Raw genomic sequence first — 24,604 nt, forward strand, 5'->3', positions numbered from 1 at the left:
AGGGCCCCCCCATTAACATTTCATGATCTTTAGCGTTCCCAGCACACTGTTCGTAATTATCTTGTCCTGGGTATATTAAACTACGTGATATCTGACCTTCTAAGCGTCAGATTCTGAATGAGCACTTACAACGAGGTAAACAAAATACATTCCCTGGTAAGAAAGGCGTTTATGAAGAAGAATTCGAGAGAAGTCAATAAAATCGTGGTGAAATTCTATTATTAGGTAGATAAAAGTAACAATGAAATATGACTCCAAAATTAATACACCAATGAAAATCGAATCGAAAAATTGAAAGGCTTGCTTGATTGAAAAAGAATGTTTAAGAAACGTCATCCTTATCCTTATGATGCACATGTCGAAGATGGTCCAACATCACTTTCTATGCCAGAGTCCATTTTGCTACTTCGATCGGACAAAACCTTAGCCGCTAACTGCCTATTCTCCTTACTATTTGACGGAGATAATTGTTTATCGTTCTTCGTTACGGTTAGATTCAATTTTGCGGCCATAATCCAATCCGACTTCCGCAAATCTGCGACTTTGGCTCTTTTATTGACGGAAGCTTCCAACATAGCATGAATGAGTTTTTTGCAATTATGCGAGATCTTTTTCGATTTGGCGAAGCCGACTTTGCGTTCGGTTTGCATCCGGATCATCTTTTTGATATTGGAATCATCGTACGGCATTGAACCACATACCTGCAGATTTTCGAAGAAGCGATTGTACCGAAAATAAAGAAATTCGTGGACATCAACACATGTCTAATATCAAGCCAGTCTACCGTTTTGAAGGCCAGAGTTTATTACCATGATATAAAGAATGATTCCCATACTCCAAATATCGTATGCAGTCGCTTCGTATGGTATGCCTTGTAATATCTCCGGTGCGGCATAAGCTGCACTGCCGCAAAATGTACTGCTATGCTCGCAAGGTTCTATATATCGGGCAAAGCCAAAATCGGATATCTTTATTCTATTTTCCGAATCTAAAAGCAAGTTTTCGCATTTGAGGTCCCTGCAAATATACGTATGTAAATGTATACACAGCAATATAAAAATTTGAAAATTTGCTGATCGAAATTCTCACGATTGAATGATTTATTTCTTAGATTTTGAGTGTTCAATTAAATTTCAATGAAATACAATTGAAAATTACGATTACGTGAAAACAACTTTATTTGATAGTTAGTTTGTGTTCTCATCACCGTATTACATATGAATCACATTCTTATCGATTCAACCCTGAAAGCCATTGACATTCTCGCTGAATTTCACCTGATCAGAGATGCTGTACCTGTGAACAATGCTGTTCTTGTGACAGAAGTCGATGCCTTCGATAACTTGTGCGAACCAAACTCTAGATTTATCCTCTGGAATTGCACCACGTAATTTGATGTATTCTAACAGATCTCCGTGTCCGGCCATTTCCATAACGATAAACACCTATAATTTCATTGAAACGCTTGCAGAAATGTGAATGCTGAAAGAGCACGTGCTTGCTACTCATTAATAACGAATGAAATTTTTGGAATTTGTCCGTTTATTCTCACAACGGTTTTTTAGGATAGGTACGTGTGTTTCATTTCTGTAACATACGTACGCCATCGTGAAGAGGTTCCGTATCGGGTCACGAAGATTAACCAATTATATGATGCCTGGATTCCTACCTTTGAATTAAATTGCATCACTTCATACATCTGAACTATGTGTGGATGGCTTAGTTTCTTTAGAACATCGAGTTCCCGAGGTAGAAATTTCTCCTGAAAATCTTTGGGTGCTTTTTTGCGGTTGATAACTTTGATTGCAACATTTTTAGATGTACGATCACAAAGAGCTAGCTTGACTTTTGCATACGAACCTTCGCCCAGTGTATGTCCTAGATTATAACCACGTTTTTTTAATTCTGATTCGTCACTCATTTTAGAGAGAAATTTCTTCCCGATTCCAACGACCGCCATGGATATAGCCTACGTTATCTCCATGCAGATGTCATCACTGATAAAATGAAGTCCTTTCTTCAAGATGCAAACACAATGACGTATAAGATTATCTTACATCATTTTGCCTTAATCTCACCGCAATGAGAAAATTCCATAATAATACTATTACATCAAAATTGTTGCGAAGGAAACCGTATCTAGGAAGCAGGGTTTCCAAGGGTTTTGACAATATGGCCGTTACCAAGGTCTTTTAAATTCTATTTCGATAGTGCCTTTTTGAAAACAACTGCTAATCGCTGAAATAAAGTTCGAAAAATGAGTGGTGAACGACCGAGTAAACGCAGGGCCATCGGTGAAAATCTTCCTGGAAGACAGAAAAATGCTACGAACAAAGAAGAGCCGCTAAGAAAGGAAATTGAACGATTACGATACGAAATGGAACCGACTTCACCAAAAACCTCGACTTCATCTAATCTTGTAAATCCGCCATGTCCAGCTGTTAGCTACAGAGGAACTATTCGTGCTGTTTTAGCCCAGAAGGGGTACCTTAGCAGAGAAAAACTTGGCACTGGAAGCTATTCCCAGGTACGATTGGCGATAGATATGAACTCACCTGTCATGGAGCGAGTGGCTGTCAAAATAGTAGATCTTGAAAGTGCACCATCGGATTTCAAACAAAGATTTTTGCCACGGGAGCTACAGATATGGCCACGATTGAATCACAGTCACATAATCAAATTAAGACAAACATTTCGGGACTCTTCGAGGGTGTTCGCTGTGTTGGAATATGCGTCTGGTGGCGATGCTTTACACTACGTGCAAACTCATGGTGCGGTCGGAGAACCTCGCGCGAAACGATGGATGGCACAGTTAGGCGATGCTGTTCGTTACCTTCACCGATTACAAATATCACATCGTGACTTGAAACTTGAAAATCTACTCTTGGACGGACATCAGAACATAAAACTATGTGACTTCGGCTTTGCGAGGGACTGCGATCAAAATCTAAGCAGTACATTCTGCGGTTCGAAGTCTTATGCTTCCCCAGAAATCTTATCCGGTGTTCCGTATGACCCGAAGAAGGCAGACATCTGGGCGCTTGGTGTAATACTATTTATTCTGGTTACTGGACGAATGCCTTTTGATGAAAGTAAAGGCAATCACAGTCTCTTACAGGAACACCGCAATTTGGGAATATCTTGGCCGAATACGAGAAATCTATCGGCTTCTTGTAAAAGTATACTTCTGTCATCTATGGAATATAACTATCGATTTCGGGTCGACATTATAAAATTCATCGGTCATCGCTGGCTAGTATCCGAGATAAACAAGACTCGTAGATCATCACTGAACCGTCACGGAGCCAATGACTTAGAGTTGGGAACTGCAAAATAATCGCCGCGCTGATCTTTTAATTCCACTATCGAAAAGGGTGCTAATCGAGAAACTTGTACTGGACTTTGAAAGTTAAAGGGGTACAATAAATAATCCACGAACTTTGAAACGTCGTTATAGTTCAAATTTGATATTTTTAGATGACAAACCCCATTAAATCATGAGAAATAGCCTAAATGAAAATGCATACCGGAATAAGTGTGTGATAAATCTATTGTGTAGTTTGTTTGTATTTTATGAGAATAAAATTATTTCTAATTCAAAATGGTGTAGATGTTTCTCTACCAAAGCAAGCAATAGGGCTTATCGGAATCTACCAAATCGTATGGCTACGCATTGAATGAAATTTACAACAAAAATATTTAGTGAATAGCTCATCGATACGTATTATATTTGATGAAGATAAATAGAAAAGACACACTTGGTATATCAACGAAAACATTATCGTTATAACTATTCACCACCAATACAAGTATTGTGATGGTTAGATTTTTGTAGATTTTTTGGATGTTATTCTACTCTCTCCTCGATGGCCATTGATCCAAATTAGAATATTGAAATCAAAAGTGCAGATGAATACCAAATAATTTGTTTTTCTTTTAATTTCATTTCAATGATGGTACGTATGAATAGGTGATTAGATTGACGATCTGTTGAAAATAATACGGTTATCTATGCTTTTCTTATGGATAGAAAGGGTGTTATGTAATGTAAATTATTGTCTTTAAGCTTAAATACATAGTGAATCAATTGGCTATCAAATTGCTATTTTACTATCTAATAGATAGTGAAATTATTTTTACTTTTATTGCGCATATCGTTTGAGTCGGCAACAGCATTCCAAGCTACATTTTAGATAAAAATGAAAGCCGTCAACTAACATTGCTAATTATTTGAATTACAAGAATCAAAGAACTAAAGATCTAAAATATATAAGTTTGAATAGATCACCATAAATATCAATTGAGCAATCTATTGACAAACAGTAACCTTGACCTTATCCACAATTGTGGCAAGCTGATCGAAATTGGAAACGTGCATCTTATTTTGTTCCTTAGGGGGAGAAGCCATCGACTTAAGCGACTTCTCGTCCATTTCCGAGCCAACGCCAACCGCTATCATCCTCGCCCCGGTGTCTTGTAGATCCAGAATGGATTTCGGTAAACTGAGTTTGTCGCTTGCCTTACCATCTGTGATAACCATAACAAGTTGTTTTACCCATCGCCGGCTTCCTTTTTTACTGGTCAACACATCCGTACGGACAAGATCAAGGGCCTTAGCAGTGTAAGTGCCACCACCTGAAATACAGAGTAAAGAAAAAATCTTAATCTAGTATAGTATTCATACAAAAACGTAGGGTGTTTTTAAGCCAGTAAACTTAGCGGTAGCGCATTAGCATGGTGGCTGATTCGGGCCACGCCGAGATTTTTCGAACACGTTCGAGCACGGAAAATCTCAACACGAATTTGATGTGAGAAAACAAATATCAACGCGATAAAACAAAAAATAAAGCGAGAAAACAAATATTTAGCGTGAGAAAACAAAATAATTTGTTTTCTCACCCGAAATATCTATTTTCTCGCGATTAAAATTATTTTCTCGCTATGAGATTTGTTTTGGCGAGTTCGAGGAAGCGAACGCTTGTTTTTACGAATTATTGATGCGATGACAGGTCAGCCTACATTAACATCACCAGAGTGTGGTAGTCTACTGAAAATGTTATCAAAACCATATCGGATACTTATCGCATTCTGGTGTTCCTAGCAACGATGATCGCCGAAAGCATTAGGAAAAGGGTTACACAATTATTGTTATGCAATTTGATTCAACGTAATGAAGTATATTTCACTACACTCCATTTTTTTAAATCCTTCCGTATGTAAATGAATATGTATGTGTAAAAGTATATTTATGTATTTTGTGATGAAGATAAATGCGTGGATCTGCGGAGATATAAGCTTTCATCATTTAGATGTGTAATGAACACGTTAGTACATAGAAAATGCTTCCATTGCCAGTCAGATGTTGAACTAAACTGACCTTACATACGCGCTCTCCTCGACCCCGCCAAAACAAATCTTAAAGCGAGAAAACAAATTTAATCGCAAGAAAACAAAAATTAACGCGAGAAAATAAGTATTTCGGCCGAGAAAAATAAAATAATTTGTTTTCTCGCACTAAATATTTGATTTCTCGCGTAATCTTTTGTTTAAGCGACCCCGTCAAAACAAAAAATACCGCGAGAAAACAAATACATCGGGTGAGAAAACAAAATATTTTGTTTCCTCGGCCGAAATTTGTGTTTTCTCTGAGTATGAAAATAACGGCTTATTTCTAGAAACAAATACTTAACAACTGATACACAAAATATCGCAATTCACGTGCCAGTACCCAGCAAGGGGATCCTGGCCTAAAAAGGGCAGTATTTTCGAAAATTACATTTTTCACGCATAATGCATGACATTTCGTATGTTTGTTTTGGAGAGTACAAGGGGCAGCAGTGGTGAGGACAGAGCATAGGCAGTATTAAGTTATTTAAGGGGTCTTGGAGATTTTTGAAAAGCAATTCAAGCCATTTTGGTACATACTATGGATATGTGGGGCTCTTTCCCAGATATCGTTTTCTCCCCGTGTAAAACACTTTATTTTAAGTTTTTACAACTGTTCCTTCCTGTAAACTGCAAGAATCAGTGAAGGGGGAAATATGGAGATGTTACGGATAGAAAATGCAAGACCATGAATTTTTTGATGTAAAAATACGTATTTTTGTTGGTTGGAAAATATTTCTTTTCCATTACCAAATGAGAAAGAATTAGAAAGATACCTACATAAATGAAACTGGAGCAAAATAAACCTTATGCCTTCTTGGGAGTTTATTGTGGAATGTGCCCTTTTAAAATTCACTTTCAAAAGTAGCGCTTTTTGAAGTGCTTTGGCGTAGATTTGATATAATTTCCGTCGTTAGAGGGTCCTAACGGGGAATGTTAACGTAAAATCCACTTTTGATGGGAGTTTTGTCACAAAAGTGCCTTTTGGACGATAATCTATTGTAAAAGTACACTACAGAAAACATTTATTGCGATGGTGTTGAAGTAACAAACAAGGTACCCCGGTATGGTGGCTGATAAGGGCCATAGTGTAAAATTCCTGGTATGTAAATGAGGGCGCCAGAACGCCAGAACGCCAAAACAAGGAAAAACGTAGAGAAATGTCGACGATTTTCGTTGTTTTGGCGGGGGCGCCAAAATGAAAGTTCGTTTTGGTGGGGGCGCCAAAACGGAATTTTCTTTGTTTTGGCGCGCTAAAACGAACTTTCAGAGAAAATTGGACGTTTTTTTTCGTTTTGACGTTCTGGCGTTCTGGTGCCCTCATTTACATACCAGGAATTTTACGCTATGGCCCTTATCAGCCACCATACCCCGGCAAAATGTTGTCGGTTAATTTAAGTTGATATTAAGGGAGCCCGTGGAGGGGGTATCGGGACTCCCACCCTTGCATTGATATCGCCATCTTCCATCTGGCTTCACCTACGACGCCTTTACAAACTTGACGAAGTCTGGTATTCTGCTAGTGATCGTGTTTTTGTGATATGTATTTTTATACCGTATTCAAGCATGCATTTATTTAATCATTATTTTACCTGTGTACTTCACTGAGTCAACAGCAGTTTTGAGTTCTGCCGCCGAAAAATGTTCGTTCAGGTAGAACACAACTTCAACTTCGTTTTTGTTTGAATAACGAACTAGGGATACACGCACTTTAGTTGGACCGATGGGCATATCGGAAACAACCTTTTGCACGAAGAGTAGCATCTTCTTGAAGTTTTCACCCTTAACGCTGCTGGAGGCATCAAGCACAAAGACTATATCAGCACGGAAATTTGTCTTGCATTCTATAAGACAATAAAAGAAAGCAAACTATTCTCTCTGGCTGCTTACGTACCGTACAGAGGGTGATAGGCCTGCTTTGACCCATCTATTCTAGTTTCTTCTAGTGTATGGTTATAGAACTTTAACACCATATTAATTTGAAAACGGTGTGAGAGTAAAGCGCATTCGCCGTAAAGTTACACGTGGCGACAATATTATGAAATTACCATAACACAGGTCTCCTTTAAACAACCAACCATTCGGACAAGCGCGCGCCTCGGCTGAAAGAACAGACAAAAAATTAAGATTTGCGTTAAAACATCTCGCAAAGTCCGAATGGATTGAAAGACTTACTGCAATCTTTTTCTTCCAAATCTCGGACGACGGAATGGAGCTTATCATAGCCAGAGACAGCAAAAACATTTTCATCTCCTGGAGCCGAGACAATCGTCTGCAACCCGTTTACATCAGCTCCAGTACCAATTGCAACAGCCATAACTTTCGCACCTTCCCCTTGTAGCACAGCACTTATCTCCTTTACACTATCTGAGGCATATCCATCGGTTATGAGCACCACCAGATTTTTTGCCCATTCACGCATTCCTTTATTTACCTGCACATAGAATTTTAGTACATTCGCAAACAAAGACCACGAAAAATGCCAAATTTTTCAAGCGATTCAATTTCTTTCAATGGCCTCAATTTCCTACTGTAGTTCTTATTGATGAATCATTTAGAATCTTATTTTTTCATGATTCTATTTGTTCGATTGCTAGTATGAGTTGTTTTATGGTCAGGTTCGAATGTGGTGTTTAATGATAAGACTGAATAAGGAAAATTACATCTGTAGTAGAATGATTTGGTTACTTTGTTGCTCTCGGGACTTCAAGTCCCCTGTCGCGTGAAAATGCCTTTTTGTGAGATTCAACAGAAATAAATCGTTCCTGTTCTCCTGAACTTCTATCATATGGCCCTTTTCAGTCATATGGACTGATCATCACATGTTCATATGAGTAGACTATTAAAGGCAATTCTATACTGCGAAAAGATCTCACCTTAAATACTTGGTTTTTGACCATTTTTAGCGCGTATCCGCTGTAGGTCATTCCACCGACATAGTCAATACTGTCGATTCCTGCCAGAACTCCATCTTTTGAAAATTGGCTGTTCAAAAATAGAAATACTTTTGTCGTGGCTTTATTCGAGTATCGGACAGCTGCCACTCTGACCTCATGCTCGCCGATTCTCAGTTTCTTGACTACGCTGTCGCAGAACTGTTTTATTTTCTCGAAATTAGCGGCTCCGACGCTTAAAGACGCATCTATGACGAAGACTATATCAGCAATTTGGAATGTCGAGCACTCTGAAATAAAATCGGAAATTTTATGATGTCATAGTAGGTTTGAAAGGCAATCCCTTTTCCAGAAAAGTTCATAATTGAGCTAGTAACTCACTGACACATCTGTCCACTTTCAGTTCATAACCTTCTTCACACATTGGCCGTGTTCCTTAAAGAGAATGAGCGGACACGATATATTTCGCATCGCCAAGTCTATGAAGACTAGAAAAAACGAAGTTGAGTTGATTATGTGAAAACTAGTTATCATTCATTAGTTATTGATTACATCTAACACCAAAACTTACAATTCAATTTAGAATCAAATCAAGTATGGAGGCTGATTCGCGAGAATTCAGAAAAGAATAATTAAACCTCCAGTACAGTAGGTTTTACCATGGTTCATCAAATTACCTCCAAACCAAAGCCAACATTTATCAATACAGTTATTATCATCATCATAAGTTTGATGAAGTAAAAGTGAATGATGAAAGTAGTGTACTAGAATACGAATCAGCCACGATTTTGTGGCATTTTTTCCAAAACTTACTGCACGTTGATTCTTTCAGTTTACCAATGATTCCGTGTAGCTTGGAAAAATCGGCAGCGCGGAGAAGATGTTCTCCTTTAGGTTTTGACGCCATGTATTCGAGTTCCGTTTCGTTTAGTTTTTTGCCGATTCCAACTACGAACAATCTGGCTCCTTTCAAACGTATCCGACGAAGAGCCTTAGGTAGCCTTTTCCGATCCGTCGATGCGCCGTCGGTCAAGATAACAACCAATTTTGGTACATTCTTATAGATGATAAATCAGAAGTGTTTGAAAATTGTATGGAAAAATGAAAATCATTGCTTCGACAATCTAATCAAATGATGCGATCTGATTTGAAAAAAAAACTAATTCCTAATATTCAAAAGAATGCTTTATCCGGACAACCATATTCACCTTTCTTGCACCTTTTGATCTGCGCAGCACCTTTCTGCGAATATAGCTCAAAGCGTACGCAGTGTAAGTAGGTCCCTTCACGTATTTCATAGCGGCAATGTGCGTTTTGACGTCTTCCAACGTCTTATATTTGTTCAAGTAGAAAATCTTCTTCGTTTTTTTCTTACTCGAGAATCGAACCAAGGAAACCTGTACGTTGTTCGGGCCGATGGGGAATTGTGAGACGACATCTTGGATAAAATCCTTCATGATCACGAAGTTCTTCGCTTTGACACTACCGGATGCATCGACGAGGAAGACGAAGTCGGCTTTGAACGAGTCGGTGCAGTCGTTTGTTATTTCGTCTGGTGTAGTTTCAGAAAATGACATTGAATAACCATAGTTAATGAGGTTAAAAAAGTTAGACTATTCTGTGCTAGCCTTTACGCTCGGGGATAATGAAATTGAATTTTTGAACTAACCTTTGTCCACGGTCTTGTTGCATAATTTACAGGAAATCCCGCACGAAGCCAGCATATATTTGGGATTTTTCGCACATTCTCCGATGCTGGCCCAGTAAGCGCAGTTTTTGTGATAATCCTCGCATTTCTCTACAACACGAATTTAAGACAAGGCACATAGAGGCATAGGCATTTAAAAACAGAATTAACTAGTAAAATGTCCTATATATATATATATATATATATATATATATATATATATATATATATATATATATATATATATATAGATAATTTCAAAAATTATCGGTCAAAAAGTGTTAACTTGAATAGGCAAAATAGCTAAGCCAGAGATTAACTTTTGTTTAAATCCAACCGCTGTCCGAAGCTCGGGGTGATTTACTCCAATGGGTTTGGGCGTGGTCATCCGGCAGCAGATCGATTCATAACTTTAATTTCTTCTAGATGGCAAACTAGCCAATCTGGCAGCGATTAGATAGCGCCATTCTTGTTTTTTTTTTTACATAATGTAATGCATGTTTTTCTTTATCCGTATACAATAAACCATTTTACAGTTGCTAGCCACCATTAGGGTGAATAAAGTTATCTTATCTTAGCTCAAGCTGCATTAGCATGCTCTAGGGCTGTCTTACAGTCGTTTAAATGCACAACTGGAAGCGCTAGGTTTCGAAAATGTTGATAAAAGTAAACAAAAATACCCGAAAAAAATGCTTCAACGTTTTTGAAAAGAATATTCTTCAGCGATCAGTTCCATTTCATTGTGAAGCGGACCAACACGTAGAAAGTGATCGTTAACCCAGCTCTACGTACCTACAATCGGCTTACCACCGGTACATACTTTACACGACTGGCGACATTTAGATTTCATGTAGCCAGGATTTTCCTCACATTCGCCAATTTTCGCCCAGTAAACGCATTGCGGAGCGTCATTTTTACATTCACCTATAATATACATGTATATGCGTATATACAAATACGATAAGAACAGATAATTCTTAATTCGGTATTCTACTTACCCGTTATTTCCGCCGCTTTGTCGCCAGATTTGCAAACATTGCAAGATTTTTTACAATTAATTAGCATCCAATCAGGGTTCTTGACACACTCTCCAATATTTGCCCAAAAATCACATTTATTGTGATCATCAACGCATTCGCCTGCATAAATAGTTCCAAAAGATGTCGATAAATCGATACAATATTTATACGTTAGATTATTCAAAAACGTAGAATATGGAGAGAAATATCTTGCTGAGAGAAGGATCTTTATTTCAACACCAACATGATTACCGCTTCATATATTCATAAATGGTGGTGCATGGAGCTGATTTATGGAGCACTAGCATTAGCTTCGGTAAAGCTCTTTCAAATGTGTTTTAATTGGCGAGCAATCGATTTTGTCAAACAGCCCATGGGGTGGTTCTGTATAGGTTAACTTAACTGAGCCTATTAGTTGCTATAAACATTAAAAAAAGACCTGTTTCGGATTGAAAAGGCCACCTTTTCGGACTTAGATACATCCTACCCCGGCAGGGATTCGAACCTGGTGGCATCGAGATTGCCACGGTACGAAACCCTGCCACACTAGACCGAGTGCGCAGCTTAGATGATGTCATTATCAGCCAATCAGATATCCCGTTTTTTAGCCCGGGTTTTCCCATCTATAGTTCTTCTGTGAAATTTACCCTCAGCGATTATATAACGAGCGATCTGATTGGTGCCGCAAGTTTTCGTGCGGCAAAGCTACGCATGTACCTGCGCACCCGGTCTACTGTGGCAGGGGTTCGTGCCGTGGCTGAGTGGAGCGATACCATCAGGTTCGAATCCTTGCCGTGGAAGGATGACTTAGATAGCGCCCGGTTTGTGTTGAGATAAAGATTCCCTGTATAAAAAAAACATTGGCGATCCGTATTTGATCAAGCAATCCATTTATCTACTTAAGATGCAGCATTCAAAGTCCAGAAATGGCGTGATCATTAATTATCAAGGAAAGTAGTGGTAGTTGAAGCTACGTACAATGATTGATATCTAATATTGATGTTTATTGTTTGTGAACGAATTACAACTAAGTAATGTAACACAGATTTGATAAATTGAAGACGAAAATCGTGTGGTGTTGCGAGGGTCGGTGAAGGCAATCTCATCCCTCGATTTTACAGAACCAGTCCTAATCAAAATATTGAAATTCAATTCCTTAATAGTATATTCATATTTCAATTTAACAACTAAGTCTCCAGCGAAAAGCTCCAAAATGAAGTAATACGGTCATAGGAAATCCTTGTCATTTCAAAGGATGAAATTGGTTCAAGAATGACGTTATGATTTCTGTGTATATATCTCATTCAAAAGATATCACTTTGACGAAGTAAAGATGGTGTATGAAATACAAAATATGTAAGTGGTTTGTTGAGTAAACTTGTGCCCGTGAAGCTTCGCTCATCTTCGAAGGATGGATATCGGAAAATGTTAACGGACCTGTTTCCTCTGAGGTCTCACGCGTCGATTCCGGTTCTGGTTCTACTGTTGGTGTTGGTGTTGCTGCTGCTGCTGTAGTTACTGTTGTTGTTTTTGCTGCTGCTGTTGTTGTTACTGATGTTGTTGCTGCTGCTGTTGTTGTCGGGACGACGCAAATACCGCATGACTTCTGACAGTTGTACAGCATGTACAAGGGGTTTTTATCGCATTCACCTCGGTTGGCCCACTGTGGGCAAGACTTGTGCCCATCGATACATTCTACACGAAAAAGATATGATGGTGAGCTACCAAAGATACCTTTAAAACATCTCGAGCGGGTCTTATCTTTCATAGATTTGAAACAAAGGAAATCAGTTGCAAATGAATTATGTATGCCATTCAGAAGAGAACAAAGATATACCTTGTTTACAGATATGACAGGAATCTTTACATTTCCACAACATATATTTCGGGTTCTTTTTGCATTCCCCACTACGAACCCATTCTTGACATCTAGTATTACTATCCGGACAGTTGGCTGTAAATTACCAGAACGTGTTTCATTTCAAGCATTTACGCGAATAGAATATGCGGAAAAGTCACACGGAAATCGAATCTCACGTTTGCCGCACACTTTACAAGCTTTCTGGCATTTGTACATCATGTAATATGGGTTCTTGTAACACTCTCCGTGTATAGCCCAACGCACGCATGATTTGCTCTCTTCCTTGCACTCTGCAATTGATTGAAATACTGTGTGTGCATATTGTAAACAATTTTCATATTCCCAAGCGTAATAATTGAAGAATAGCATGAGTTCGTTTGAAAGATATTCCAAGAGCATAATATTTTGCATTGCCGAGATCACTGTAATCGCATTGTTACATCAATAAGAAAAAGATTCACTTGTGCCTTGTGGTAGGAGTGGGGACGAGCCGCGTATGACTTTAGATTCCATAAATCACACGACAAATTATCATCATACCTGGATAACAGGAGTGGCAAGAATCCCTACATTTCAACAACATGTACTTCGGATTCTTTAGACATTCTCCTCTGCGGGCCCATTCCGGGCATTTGTCATTTTGGTCCGGGCAATTAACTGCAAAATTGTAGTAAAGTCCATGATATCATCATTGTCTGAACCGACCACCATGAATCAAAGGCAAGAACATATTGAAATAATTTTTGAACTCACGTTTTGGCTCACCACAGATTTTACAAGCTTTCTGACATTTATACATCATATAGTACGGGTTTTTGTAGCATTCTCCATTTATAGCCCAACGTGTGCACATTGTGTTATCATCTTTACACTCTGTAAGAAAAGATGATACTGCTGTAATATACCGAACGTTTGGTGACTTCGGTCTGGATATTTCGAATGAATTTCGTCATGAAACATTTATTGATAATTTTTCTAACTTTTGATAAGTACCGCATGATATCGTACAATGAAATGGCTACCATTCCGTTTTGATTAACCTAAAAACTTGCTATGTATTTTGTCCGATTTCAGGTTATGGAGAGAGATACTAATTTTGGTTCCAAAATCCCTTCGATCAGAAATATAAGGCTTAATGCAACTGAGAGGTATGATTGAGCCTCTTATACTGAACTAGCTGAAAGCCCGTAATTTATGGGCGTTTGGTATGCTCAGGGAGTTGGGTTGCCTTCCTTATCAGCGAACGACGTTGCTCGGGAAGAGGGTGGGAAATTAAGACTCGGTGAAGCAATGGTCAGCAAAAATCCCAAACGCAGGAAAGAGCTGATGAAATATACTTTTTTTACCTAGCTCTAACATACATTATCTGCAGATGTTTTTAGATGTGAGTGAGTGTTCGTTCACATCTCCGCACAATCCAAGAAGAGTGATTTCCCCATTCGCATCATACGTGTCCCTGGATAAAGCAGCCACGAGGGAGTGAAGTAAATCGCACTTACCTGGTCGGCAGAGGTGGCAGGAATCTTGACATTTAAGCAACATGTATTTCGGGTTCTTCAAACATTGTCCTTTGCGGGCCCACTCAGGACATTTGGCATGTTTGTCCGGACATTTAGCTGCAAAAAATGTCACGCCATAATGCATTCATCTTGCCATAGATTAGGTGGCATATAGTGGCCGATAAAGGAAATTCTTGGCCGAGACAAGATTTTATGCTACATCTCAATTTACTTATGAGTAATGCAATGTTTTGGTCCCACTCAGTAGGATGCCAAAACAACCTTAGTGTTTCGTCGACACATTTACTGTTGCTGCAGGAAAATTTACTACGGAAGAGTTCGAAGCCCAAATATATCGATCACAATTACCAAGTAGAATCACGCACGAAAGGAACGGAACTTACGATTTGGCTCGCCGCATATTTTACACGCTTTCTGGCATTTAAACAACATATAGAATGGGTTCTTGTAGCACTCTCCATGTATAGCCCAACGCGTGCATGATTTGCTTTCGTCTTTACATTCTATAACAAAATATGTAAAATGTTATCGCACGATGCAGTGATGGGAAAGTCCTGGGATCAATCACTGACCAAAAGTTATTTACTGGTCTTGGACCAACGGCAATGGCTTTTTAAAACGTAGTCTTTGCACTACTCCCAAAAAGCGTATCTTATTGAAGTCATTCGGGAATGACAAGTAATTAAAGTTCTCGTCTGTGAATAAGACATTGAGTGTATTTTCAGGTTAGGTATACCATGGACGTATAAATCTAGTTTATACGTCCATGGGTATACACATGAGGTCACAGAACGTCTTATAAGCCGCCAGAGCGAGCGGCTAACTGAAGTAAAAAGTCACTTTTGATGGGAATTTGAGGCCAATGTGACGCATGTGAACAGTGCGTGCGACACGACCTCTCTTGCTGGAGATGTAAATCAACAAGCTTACCCGATTTGCAGAGGCCGCATGATTTTTTACATTTCATCAGCATATATTTTGGATTCTTCCTGCATTCCCCTCTTTTTGCCCATCCAGCACAAGATTTATGACCATCTCCGCACTCATCTATTCGAAAAGTGCACTTTGTCATTTGAGATCATGATTATTGACGTCCGTTATTGACGAGTAAGGAGGATGTTTGTATCGTCGTGCGATACTAGCTGCGATCACACGAGTACTACTGGGCCGCGCCAACTTAGGCCCGGAACAACCTGTTCACACGGGTGCCATAATGGGCCAGTCGTCATATATGGCCGAATCAAAACCGTCGGATCAGGCCTGAGACAAAGTTTTAACACAAAAAAGTGTTAGGTCAAATGATTGTAACCTGATCTCTGAAGTGACTCCACTTTGTTTACGCATTGTTTAGTATCGGGTGAGTGGTTTGCGTGTGACCACGCTCTCTTAGGCACGGGCCAAATGTAACTCGGGCCTGATCCAGGCTAAATCGTCACCGTGTGATCGCGGCTACTGTTAGAAAGCTTCATGGGCCAAAAGAAATTCTCCAAAATTATCCATTAGAATGGTTAACTGTATCTGTACTATCAGATCATCTCATTTTTTTAAATCTAGCATTACCTCCCGCAATCGCAGTTCCTGGTAGCAGGATGAACACCGCCCACAATGAAAGCGATATGAACATATTTGATTCCCTGTAAATATATGAGAATAATGATTTATTTATTAGATTCACTCACAGATGATAACAGAAAATAGAGCATCATTCAAGAGGAACTGTGACCACGGTGCGCTCTAACAGTGCGGGGGACGGGCGCGCTCTTACAGTTAATCTAGTAGAATGGGAGAGGACTGCCAAAAAATTGGCTAGAAAAAAGATTTTGTTCAATCGATGAGTCATACGGACCTTCTCGGTACTGTTAGAAAGTCAGCATCTTGGAGCTTCGGACGCTGGGTGTTGTTACCCTGACAACAGGTGCAGTTTTGCAGCAATCAGTTGTCAAGGTGGTCAAGGTGACAACAGCGCTCTCCTCCTTTCAGTTTACCTTATCTAGTTACTTCTAATTCTAACTCACTAGTTAACTCTAACTCACAACTGTGGAACTGGGTCCTCAGCAATAACTCGTAAACTATGAGATGTAGCCTTAAAATTTCAAAACTACAAATTATTGCAGATAATTGTCAACCATTACCTATGAAATACAAAAACTGCATATAGGTATTTACCACCGAACTAAGCGGTTCTACGATAAGGTACGTGCAGCCAAACCTGGACATTCAACATTTAACATAATTTTGACAGCGAACCACCGGTTCCTAAATGTGGTGGGATGGATGGCGCGTTGTGGCTGCACAGTCGAATTTGCAAAACAATCAAAATATTGTGTTTAAACAAGTAACATCGATGAGATAAGAGGCAAACGGTCAGTCTAATAACACTTTGAATCGTATTTTTGGGCCAACTCTATAAAGAATCGTTACTGCATTAAGTCCGTGCCTCAGTTCCAAAGTTGTAAGTTGGAGTTAACACTGAGTTAAAATTAGTTCATCTTCAATGAGTTAACTCTGAGTCAAATTATAACTCAGAACTGAAGTACTGGGTCTATCTATCTAATCAAGTAAATCATTTTAACCAAGTAAAACACTCAAAAATACATTTTCAAATTTGAAATATTGCATTTTTTGGCACTGCCTAATGTGCTGGGAGTGTGTGGGTCCGCGGTTTGATTTTTCTGTGTATTTTCATGGATCAACATGGAATCGTTCCATAGCCATCTATAAAATATTGTTCAAAATCTTTTTTTCATATCATGTACCGCAAAAAATTAATCATTGCAGGGTAAAAAATCATGTCTATGTGGTGTTGATTTAGGGCGAATAAAACGCACCTGAAAAAAATCTAAACTGTCGATCGTTAAAAGCTGTTGCTTTTGAAATACGATTGTCAAATGTCAGGTGCCGACGATTTATGGCACGTGCATTTTTAAGGATTCGAATATGAAAATATCCATCCACCGTGACGCAATTCCACCGTATCATCATAATAGTGTCATTTATATAGCGCAGGGATCCCAACCACAGTCAGTTCAAATGCGCACCAAATTTGGCATCATTACCCATAAACTCCCATATATTCCATGTATCAATCACCTGTCCTGGGGAGAAGTAATATTCGAGCAACTGCTTGCGCTCAGGAGTATCAGGCCAGGTACCCATTTACTCCTAGGTGGAGAGAGGCAATGAGGATAAGCGTCGTGCCCGAGGACACTGCGGTAGGGTACGGGGTTCGAACCTACGACCTGGTTTCCCAAAGTCGAAGTTTTAAACACTCGCCCACGCCGCTCGCTCAACGCATATCTTAACAGTCAATAATGAGTGGTAATCCAACTTGACCGGTACCGTACCCGTATTTTGTATCTGCCAGTGAATCACAAGTAGCATCTTGTATCGTGTACAAAATGGCAAAGAAATAGCATTGAATTTATACAGCCATCATTGGTTGACGTGATGTCATCATTATGTCTACAATCGGTTAAAAGTGGTTCGCTCTAGACATCGACAAACGAAACCTAATTTACCCGCAAATTTTCTTGATCCCGGCTATCAATCGCCCGAATCGCAATCAGACAGTGGAGCGTAAAATTCGAGAAGCTTTTTCAAATAAGCGTGATAAACTTTAAAAAAAAACGCACGCTTGACCATACTGGCATTTCGTGAATCTTTTTTCAAAACGCAATATATATGTACAATGTATCAGTATGCCAAATTTTTAGCGAAACTAGTAATGAACTGATACAATAGTTATTGAAAACGATGGTTCGGGAATTGTCAGACATGAGTCTCGTATAGAAAACCAGTAGTAATCTTTAGATCCAGATTGATCCTAATAGTCCAATAGCCAAACTCCTACGTGGGGAACAGATAATAAGATAATAAAACCCACTATTCACAGAATTCAAAAGATAAGAAACGAATTATATTTATCCAATAATTAAAATCAAAATATACGACGTTTCGAACTCTCGAGATCATCGTCGTGACGATATTACTTTGATCCTGTAGTCATTATAACAGTAATAAAGATACAGATTTTGAAGTTGCGTAACTTAATACAACAGGGTAGACAATTTATGATGGTTTAAATCATAAAACTTGAAACCTTTAATTAATTAAGACATACGTACCTCTACAGGCGTAGGCCGCGGCTTGTCGAATCCTCTGCTTGAATTGAGTCAGATATCCGCAGAGGAATGATTATGACTATAAATCAAAAACGCTTTTGAATATGTGTCGCTTGATCAATTAAATTGGAAAATAATTAAATGGCTTTGGAAAAAGCGACACGTGTTGACTTCATAAGTTTATTTAACAATTTAGGCACCTGGCACCAGTAAGCTTTATGTCCACTAAACAATACAGCAGGGCGTGACAAAAGTTTCATTGATTGGATTCAAAATTAAGTTCGAAATTAATAAACCAATTAAAATGTATTATACTTGTTCGCGACACGCTTTCTGTTGTTCACTTGTGGCATATGATCGATAATCTGCTGGTTTATATGATGAAAACATGGAAATAACCAGGGAAGTATTGTACACTCCCGATTTTTTTATATAGTTGAAAATGCTAACCCTACAAATTCATACAAAATATATCTTATCGTCAAATTTCACTCACCGAGTTCTTAATATATGGGTGGTCAAAAAGAAAATTCACTTTTTAATCCAATATCCAGGGGCAGATCTAGGAAAATTGGAAGTCAGGGGTCCAGAAAGAAAGAAAAGGCATTTCTCAGATAATGCAGCGAAGTCAACGGCCTCTATTGGGGTACCGCCCTAGGTTTTAAGAAAGAACCGAAAGGTTGTAATCTCCGATAGGATGAGTGTGAAATTTACCGGACCCCGAGACCAACACCTAAACCCGCATCTTGTAACACCCCCAATACGGTATAAGATATGATATTATATCTTACCAACTCGATTGTGAAAATTGTGTTTTTCTATTACAGAGGCCTTACTTTGATTTAAGGTTTTAATTCACGCTGTTCGTTCTAAAACATTCAAACGTTCTATTTACACTATAATGATTTAAATAAGAGTCATCACTATTTACATTAATTTAGTTGAAAATAAATACTATTTACAAACTCAACGACAAACAGCGATTGCTAGACATAAACGCAATATACGGTCTATGAATTGCACATCTCCGCAGGATCCTACTGTCCATCGTTGGGCGGTTATTGTTATCACGGATGACTCCGAACGAATTTGTTTGCCGCTAGCTTTCGTAGCTCTCAAATCACGGAGTTTTTCGTGTCGCCGCGCAGCCCATTCCTTATGCACCTGTTCGCTTACAGAGTTCCTGCAAGATTTCCCGCAGCAGAGCGCATCGCTTCTTAATACAATTAAAGTACTCAAACTTACCTACAATTGGGCGGGTTTCGTTCGATCGGTCTTTTTCTTCCCGAGACGTTGCGATATCAGAGTGCTTGTCACGCAGGATAGCTGGTGTTGCGGTTCCCTGTTGGTACGACCAGAGGGTTTGTGGAACATTTCTACGAGATTTCACCATCAGCGGGTGCCGGTGCAGGGCCTCCCCATGAAAGATTTTTATGAATAGTTCATAGATGCATTTTCCCGGCCATTTTAAACCATAAAATTCGGTCGATACTGAGCGAGAATTTCTATTTGAGTGTAAATTGAAAAGTACGAATTTTGGTAGAACTGCAGATTTGGTATATTATTGGTCCAACTGAGGACTGCAGGTCAGACCTGCTCCGCTAGTCCTGTTATTATAGTACCTAAGATCCTGGGGTCAAAAACTATTTGTGTTAAGCCCCTGTGAACACGCTAAAAAAGGCTAGCGGGTGAAATTATCTTCGATCAGACTAAAGAACTGAAGATGCAACGAAATCCACGTTGTAAAAAGCGTTTCACGATATTTCGAAATTCCGTCGTTTAAATCATTGCCACGAAGCTGCGATAGCAATGCGCTTACCCCGAGGCAGATTCCAGCACTGTACACAGTCAGTGTCATTATTGTACGACGTGTCGAGGTAATCGTATATAATATGGCAAAACACGTAGACCAGGGACCCTCAAACGAAGAGTATTTCAGAGTCCGCGTGGTTATACCTAAAACCTCGACCTCGTCTTCAAATATCAACTCAAGTTCTACTAAGCTTTAAAATACCCAGTGAAATATACTTCTTACACAAACGAATCGTAAGCGGTGAAGGGAGCAGCTATTTTTTTCTGTTGATTACGATGATCAAAACCGATGCGAAAGATATTGTCGAGAATTTCACGTCGATTTTGCAGCCGTCCCTCACCCAGCCGCCCTGCCCACGAATACCGCGTTACCAATGGGGTAACGCCTTCAGCGTGTATGTACGTGGGTGGTTATCTACCCTCTACATGCATTGGCATCGTGTTAAGTATAACAACAATCCTCGTGTTCACAAGAATGGACGTCTCGAGATATCGCCCTATAATCATTTTAGCCTGGTTCGATTTGTTTTTTTTCCCATCGTCTCCTTATCCATGTATCCTTTGCGCGTGATAATATCGATATCAATAATCGGCTATCCTCGGCTGTTCGCCTATGACGATTGGTATTTCGGACACGAGATAATCATCTGGACGTTGCCGTTATTCTACACGATTCAGATGTCCAGCAACTGTACGGTAGTGATGGTCAACACGGAAAGGTTGTTCGTCGTGATGAGCCCGCTTCATTATAAACGTTTCTGGGACAAGAAACAGATCATAGGCGTTACGGTCCTCATATTCCTATCACCGTATTTTGTTACTGGCCGTACTATTTTCCCATATATCTACCAGGTCCGGCGATGTCACCATGCTTGTGCTTCGATCCGAACGGGCCACGCACGTAAACTATGGGCATTTTCGACGCCAAATTTATTCCCACCGGACTAAAGCACAGTGATGCATCCTCCGGGGCTTTTACGATCTATACCTACTTGTACATGACGGTCATCGTGTCGATGTGCGTCCTGCTTCTAGTCAACATCGCTCTACCAACGTTCATGATACGCAACCGTTTGCGGAAGTGACGCCAATTCGTGGAAGAAAAGACCCCGGCGAAGGAGGCAAAAATATTGCAAATGGTAATAGCCATCGTATTCGTTTTTGTTGTATGCGAAATACCGGCCTCATTGGACAGAATGCTTTGGTATTTTGAAAATCATTACTGCATTTCCCAAGCATGGCCTTACTTTGAATACTAGGATGGTGATGAGAAAGGTTGAAATTCTGCTCAGCATTTCCGATTCTTCGGTCAACTTCATTATCTACTGCCCCACCAACGGCGCTTTCAGAAAGGCCGGTAGTGACTTATTTCGATTGTAGTTTCAATAACTCTATTGGCAAATTTAACTTCCTATGCTGCTATAGAAGATAAGCAAGTTAGATGCATGATCTGTTATCACTGCTTTGTGGCTACATTTACTTTTGATCGGTTTCCAACACCCAAAATTATTGGGTGGTTTCGCTGACAAAGAAACTGAGCTATCTATTACTCGCGTTTTAAACTATGTGTAGTATCAAATTAACAAGGATGCATCAGCCGAGGTCGATACAACTAGCCAGGGGCGGATCCAACAGGATTTTCGAAGGGGAAGGTGTACCGTCGCAACTATATAAAATCTGAAGGAAAACTATTTTATGTATATAATCATTTCATCTAATGTGACGTATAAGTCTAAAAAAAGGGCTGGGTACCATTTCCATAAACTCTATCTATAATCAATATATCATGTACAATATGTAACTGTGATGAATAAATGAAGAGAAAAATTCACATTCCGTTATTTCACTGGTTATTTTCCAAAACCCAGGACTTTGATTGAGCCTTGCGGGATATGGGATCCAGCCATTTGCTGTTAAGGAAACCGAATTAAAACCTGTCTTGACCCAAAAGCTTCATTTAGAATATTTATTGTATTCGCGTGATACCATGAAAAAAATAATATGGAGTATCTATAGAAAAAGAGGTGAACTCCAAAAATAACAATCAGCAAATTGGAATTGAAGAGAAGTGATTGTACGAATTCAATGAGTTGAGGTTGCGTTTCCATTCATCAGTTCGTTAGGTGCAGACGAATCGAATTGAACAATTATGATGAAATACGTCAAGAAGATTCCGCTCAGCTAGAATGAAAAAAAAAACAAAATTATTACCGGTTGTATTATCATCAGTGTCGGGAAGAAACATTGATATTCCATCTATGAATTGCATATTTTCTTATCACTGATCCAATCATTTGCCACCAATTCGATTTGTTATGTCATTGCATTGGATGTTGATTTCTATCAATCTTTTATGAGAAGTCCTTTCGATCACAAGGCAGCCGTTCTTTTTCCACGCTTCTCGTTCTACGGGTCATTCGTGACCCAAGAAATTAACAATAATTTTCCATTGAGCTTTTGGGAATTTATCAAGTACATGTTTATATTTTGATAAATGAATAAGATATAAGAAAATGATGAGTACATAACCTTTGAATTCTTAAAAAATGCCGAAGTAAACTCCTATTTATAGGACTTTTAGTTGGATCTAATATTTTCAAAATAATTGCCGAGTGAAATCAGGAAAACTAAAGACTTATATTCGAACCTTATTACTTTCCATCGGTTCGTTTCATTTCGTGTGTGAGGTCATAAATACGATTTTGTGAATGAATATGTTGATTCTTTGTTGCATCGGTGCAACATTTTGGAAATGTAGGTCAAATGGGTAAAATGCCAAATTTGACTATGGATATGGTTTACTGGTACCTCAGAGGTTACATTTCACGAGTGTAAAATAATTTTCATTCGAAAATTGGCGGTCGCGGTCACTAGAAGGTTGAATTCACTGGTTATGTGAAAACTTCGTTCGTTCTAATTGCTGTTTTGTAAGGGCAGCCGTTACAGATGAATTTTGAATACTTGGTTCACAAATGTCCATGAAAGGCAAATCGTGAAACGTGAAAAAAGAACTCTCAAACGGCTGTACTCAAAACGCGTCATTGCATTTATTACTATCTATTAGGCCTATTGCATTATTGCATCACCGTGATAAAACAGAAAGATTCTTTTTATCGCGTGTGTCAACAGCTATATTTGCCGTTCAAACGTGTGAATTTGCGTGATCAATAAGATCACTTATTTCTCTCTTGTTTTATAGCAGGCTAAAACAAATTTTCAAGGTTTTGCAAAATACTTGTAATGTGCGTCTGAGTTTCATCTAGATAATAACGAAGCATAATAACAAAGCTCATGAGGGCTAATGAAATATTTCTAGTCCTTCTTCTCTCAGGAAGTCTCAGGCTAAAATGATACCTTGTTTCTCCGAGTCGGCTAGATCATCTTGTAAACTGCAATAGAATTTGTAATCAGTTCTTGTATAGCTGATGGGTGATTGTTAGCCATGATTTAAAAAAAAGTAATGTGCAGGGTTGCTAGGCAGCCGGCCCAACTCTAAAGCCGAACGCACACGGCAAAAAATTTGTTTCGCCGAAACAGAAATCACGTTTTTCACTAAACGTTTTTTGCTCGTGAAAATTGTTTTTCAGTTCGTTGTTTTGTGTTTTGCCTCCAACGCACACGGCACCGAAAAATCGTTTTTTTTTCACGAGGAAAAAACGTTTTTTCAGTGCCGTGTGCGTTGGGCTTAAAGCTCAGCAAAAATGAGAAGCAATGCATCATTTTTTAGCCAAATTCATCGATGGGTCGAGATGTAAACTGATGATATATCCATCATTTTTTCTAAGATGCTAATTAGTTGCTAATTTTCAGCTCCAGACCGTAGGTGTTCGATTATATTCATATAATGTACACTTAATCCATGGGGTGATTTTAGTTTCTAATAATTGTATGGTAACAAACCGTTAAAAATGTTTCTCTATTGATGACGAACAATTTCCAAGCGGTAACGCCAATCGAAGGTCCCTGGAGCCTGGCAGTGAACATTGATACCTTTAATGAAAGAAAATTCACAGGAAATAAAGAAGTTTTAACGACAAAGCAGCTTGCATTTTAATCACAAGCGGATTTATAGAGGGCCGCTACCAAGATGATATTGTAGCCTGGTAATCTTTTTATAGAATCACTCGAGGTGCTCAGAAAATTGTCAATTTTTGAGAATTATTTAGGAGAGAGCTCCAAAACCGCTTAATTAGGATTCGCCCCTTTGGTGATCGCTCTTCTTATACTAAATACAATTTCTAGGCCGAGGAGGTTTTGCTCCCGCCCCTCTATTCGAAATTACCGGATCAACCCCTGGTAATTGCC

General features: G+C 39.0%; 3 protein-coding genes across 3 annotated transcripts; 1 reads left to right on the forward strand and 2 right to left on the reverse strand.

Annotated features, from left to right (window-relative positions):
• Positions 1 to 344: 344 nt before the first annotated feature.
• LOC141909612 (testis-specific serine/threonine-protein kinase 1-like) lies at positions 345 to 1,967 on the reverse strand. The gene is made up of 4 exons (XM_074800162.1): positions 1,670 to 1,967; positions 1,297 to 1,445; positions 810 to 1,017; positions 345 to 701 (listed from the first exon to the last, which is right to left on the reverse strand). Exons 1-4 carry the CDS (start codon positions 1,958 to 1,960, stop codon positions 345 to 347), a joined length of 1,005 nt encoding a protein of 334 aa, XP_074656263.1. The 5' UTR covers positions 1,961 to 1,967.
• A 290-nt stretch (positions 1,968 to 2,257) lies between these two features.
• LOC141909681 (testis-specific serine/threonine-protein kinase 3-like) lies at positions 2,258 to 3,337 on the forward strand. Its single transcript, XM_074800289.1, has one exon. The coding sequence runs from the start codon at positions 2,258 to 2,260 to the stop codon at positions 3,335 to 3,337; it is 1,080 nt and encodes a 359-aa protein (XP_074656390.1).
• Positions 3,338 to 3,715: 378 nt separating this feature from the next.
• LOC141908487 (von Willebrand factor A domain-containing protein 2-like) lies at positions 3,716 to 18,544 on the reverse strand. Its single transcript, XM_074798572.1, has 21 exons — positions 18,491 to 18,544; positions 15,927 to 16,000; positions 15,297 to 15,413; positions 14,750 to 14,869; positions 14,346 to 14,462; positions 13,600 to 13,719; positions 13,387 to 13,503; positions 13,023 to 13,136; positions 12,823 to 12,939; positions 12,423 to 12,680; positions 10,965 to 11,105; positions 10,759 to 10,890; positions 9,949 to 10,077; positions 9,488 to 9,831; positions 9,093 to 9,336; positions 8,661 to 8,714; positions 8,262 to 8,569; positions 7,561 to 7,819; positions 7,434 to 7,487; positions 6,978 to 7,229; positions 3,716 to 4,635 (listed from the first exon to the last, which is right to left on the reverse strand). Exons 2-21 carry the CDS (start codon positions 15,988 to 15,990, stop codon positions 4,310 to 4,312), a joined length of 3,387 nt encoding a protein of 1,128 aa, XP_074654673.1. The 5' UTR covers positions 15,991 to 16,000; positions 18,491 to 18,544; the 3' UTR covers positions 3,716 to 4,309.
• Between the last annotated feature and the right edge of the window lie 6,060 nt (positions 18,545 to 24,604).

This window comes from Tubulanus polymorphus, chromosome 1 (assembly GCF_964204645.1).
Source record: "Tubulanus polymorphus chromosome 1, tnTubPoly1.2, whole genome shotgun sequence".
In the NCBI taxonomy this organism is placed as follows: domain Eukaryota; kingdom Metazoa; phylum Nemertea; class Palaeonemertea; order Tubulaniformes; family Tubulanidae; genus Tubulanus; species Tubulanus polymorphus.

Bases quoted from the DNA above. Each gene is read 5' to 3' on its own strand.
- LOC141909612 (XM_074800162.1), bottom strand. From the start codon at position 1,960: ATGGCGGTCGTTGGAATCGGGAAGAAATTTCTCTCTAAAATGAGTGAC. The intron at 1,446-1,669 runs GTAGGAATCCAG...ATGAAATTATAG, and splicing joins TGATGCAATTTAATTCAAAG to GTGTTTATCGTTATGGAAAT. The intron at 1,018-1,296 runs GTACAGCATCTC...GTATATTTGCAG, and splicing joins AAGAACAGCATTGTTCACAG to GGACCTCAAATGCGAAAACT.
- LOC141908487 (XM_074798572.1), bottom strand. From the start codon at position 15,990: ATGTTCATATCGCTTTCATTGTGGGCGGTGTTCATCCTGCTACCAGGA. The intron at 10,078-10,758 runs GTACGTAGAGCT...TTCGTGTTGTAG, and splicing joins CGGTGGTAAGCCGATTGTAG to AGAAATGCGAGGATTATCAC. The intron at 8,715-9,092 runs GTAAGTTTTGGA...ATTCTCTTTAAG, and splicing joins ACTGAAAGAATCAACGTGCA to GAACACGGCCAATGTGTGAA.
- LOC141909681 (XM_074800289.1), top strand. From the start codon at position 2,258: ATGAGTGGTGAACGACCGAGTAAACGCAGGGCCATCGGTGAAAATCTT.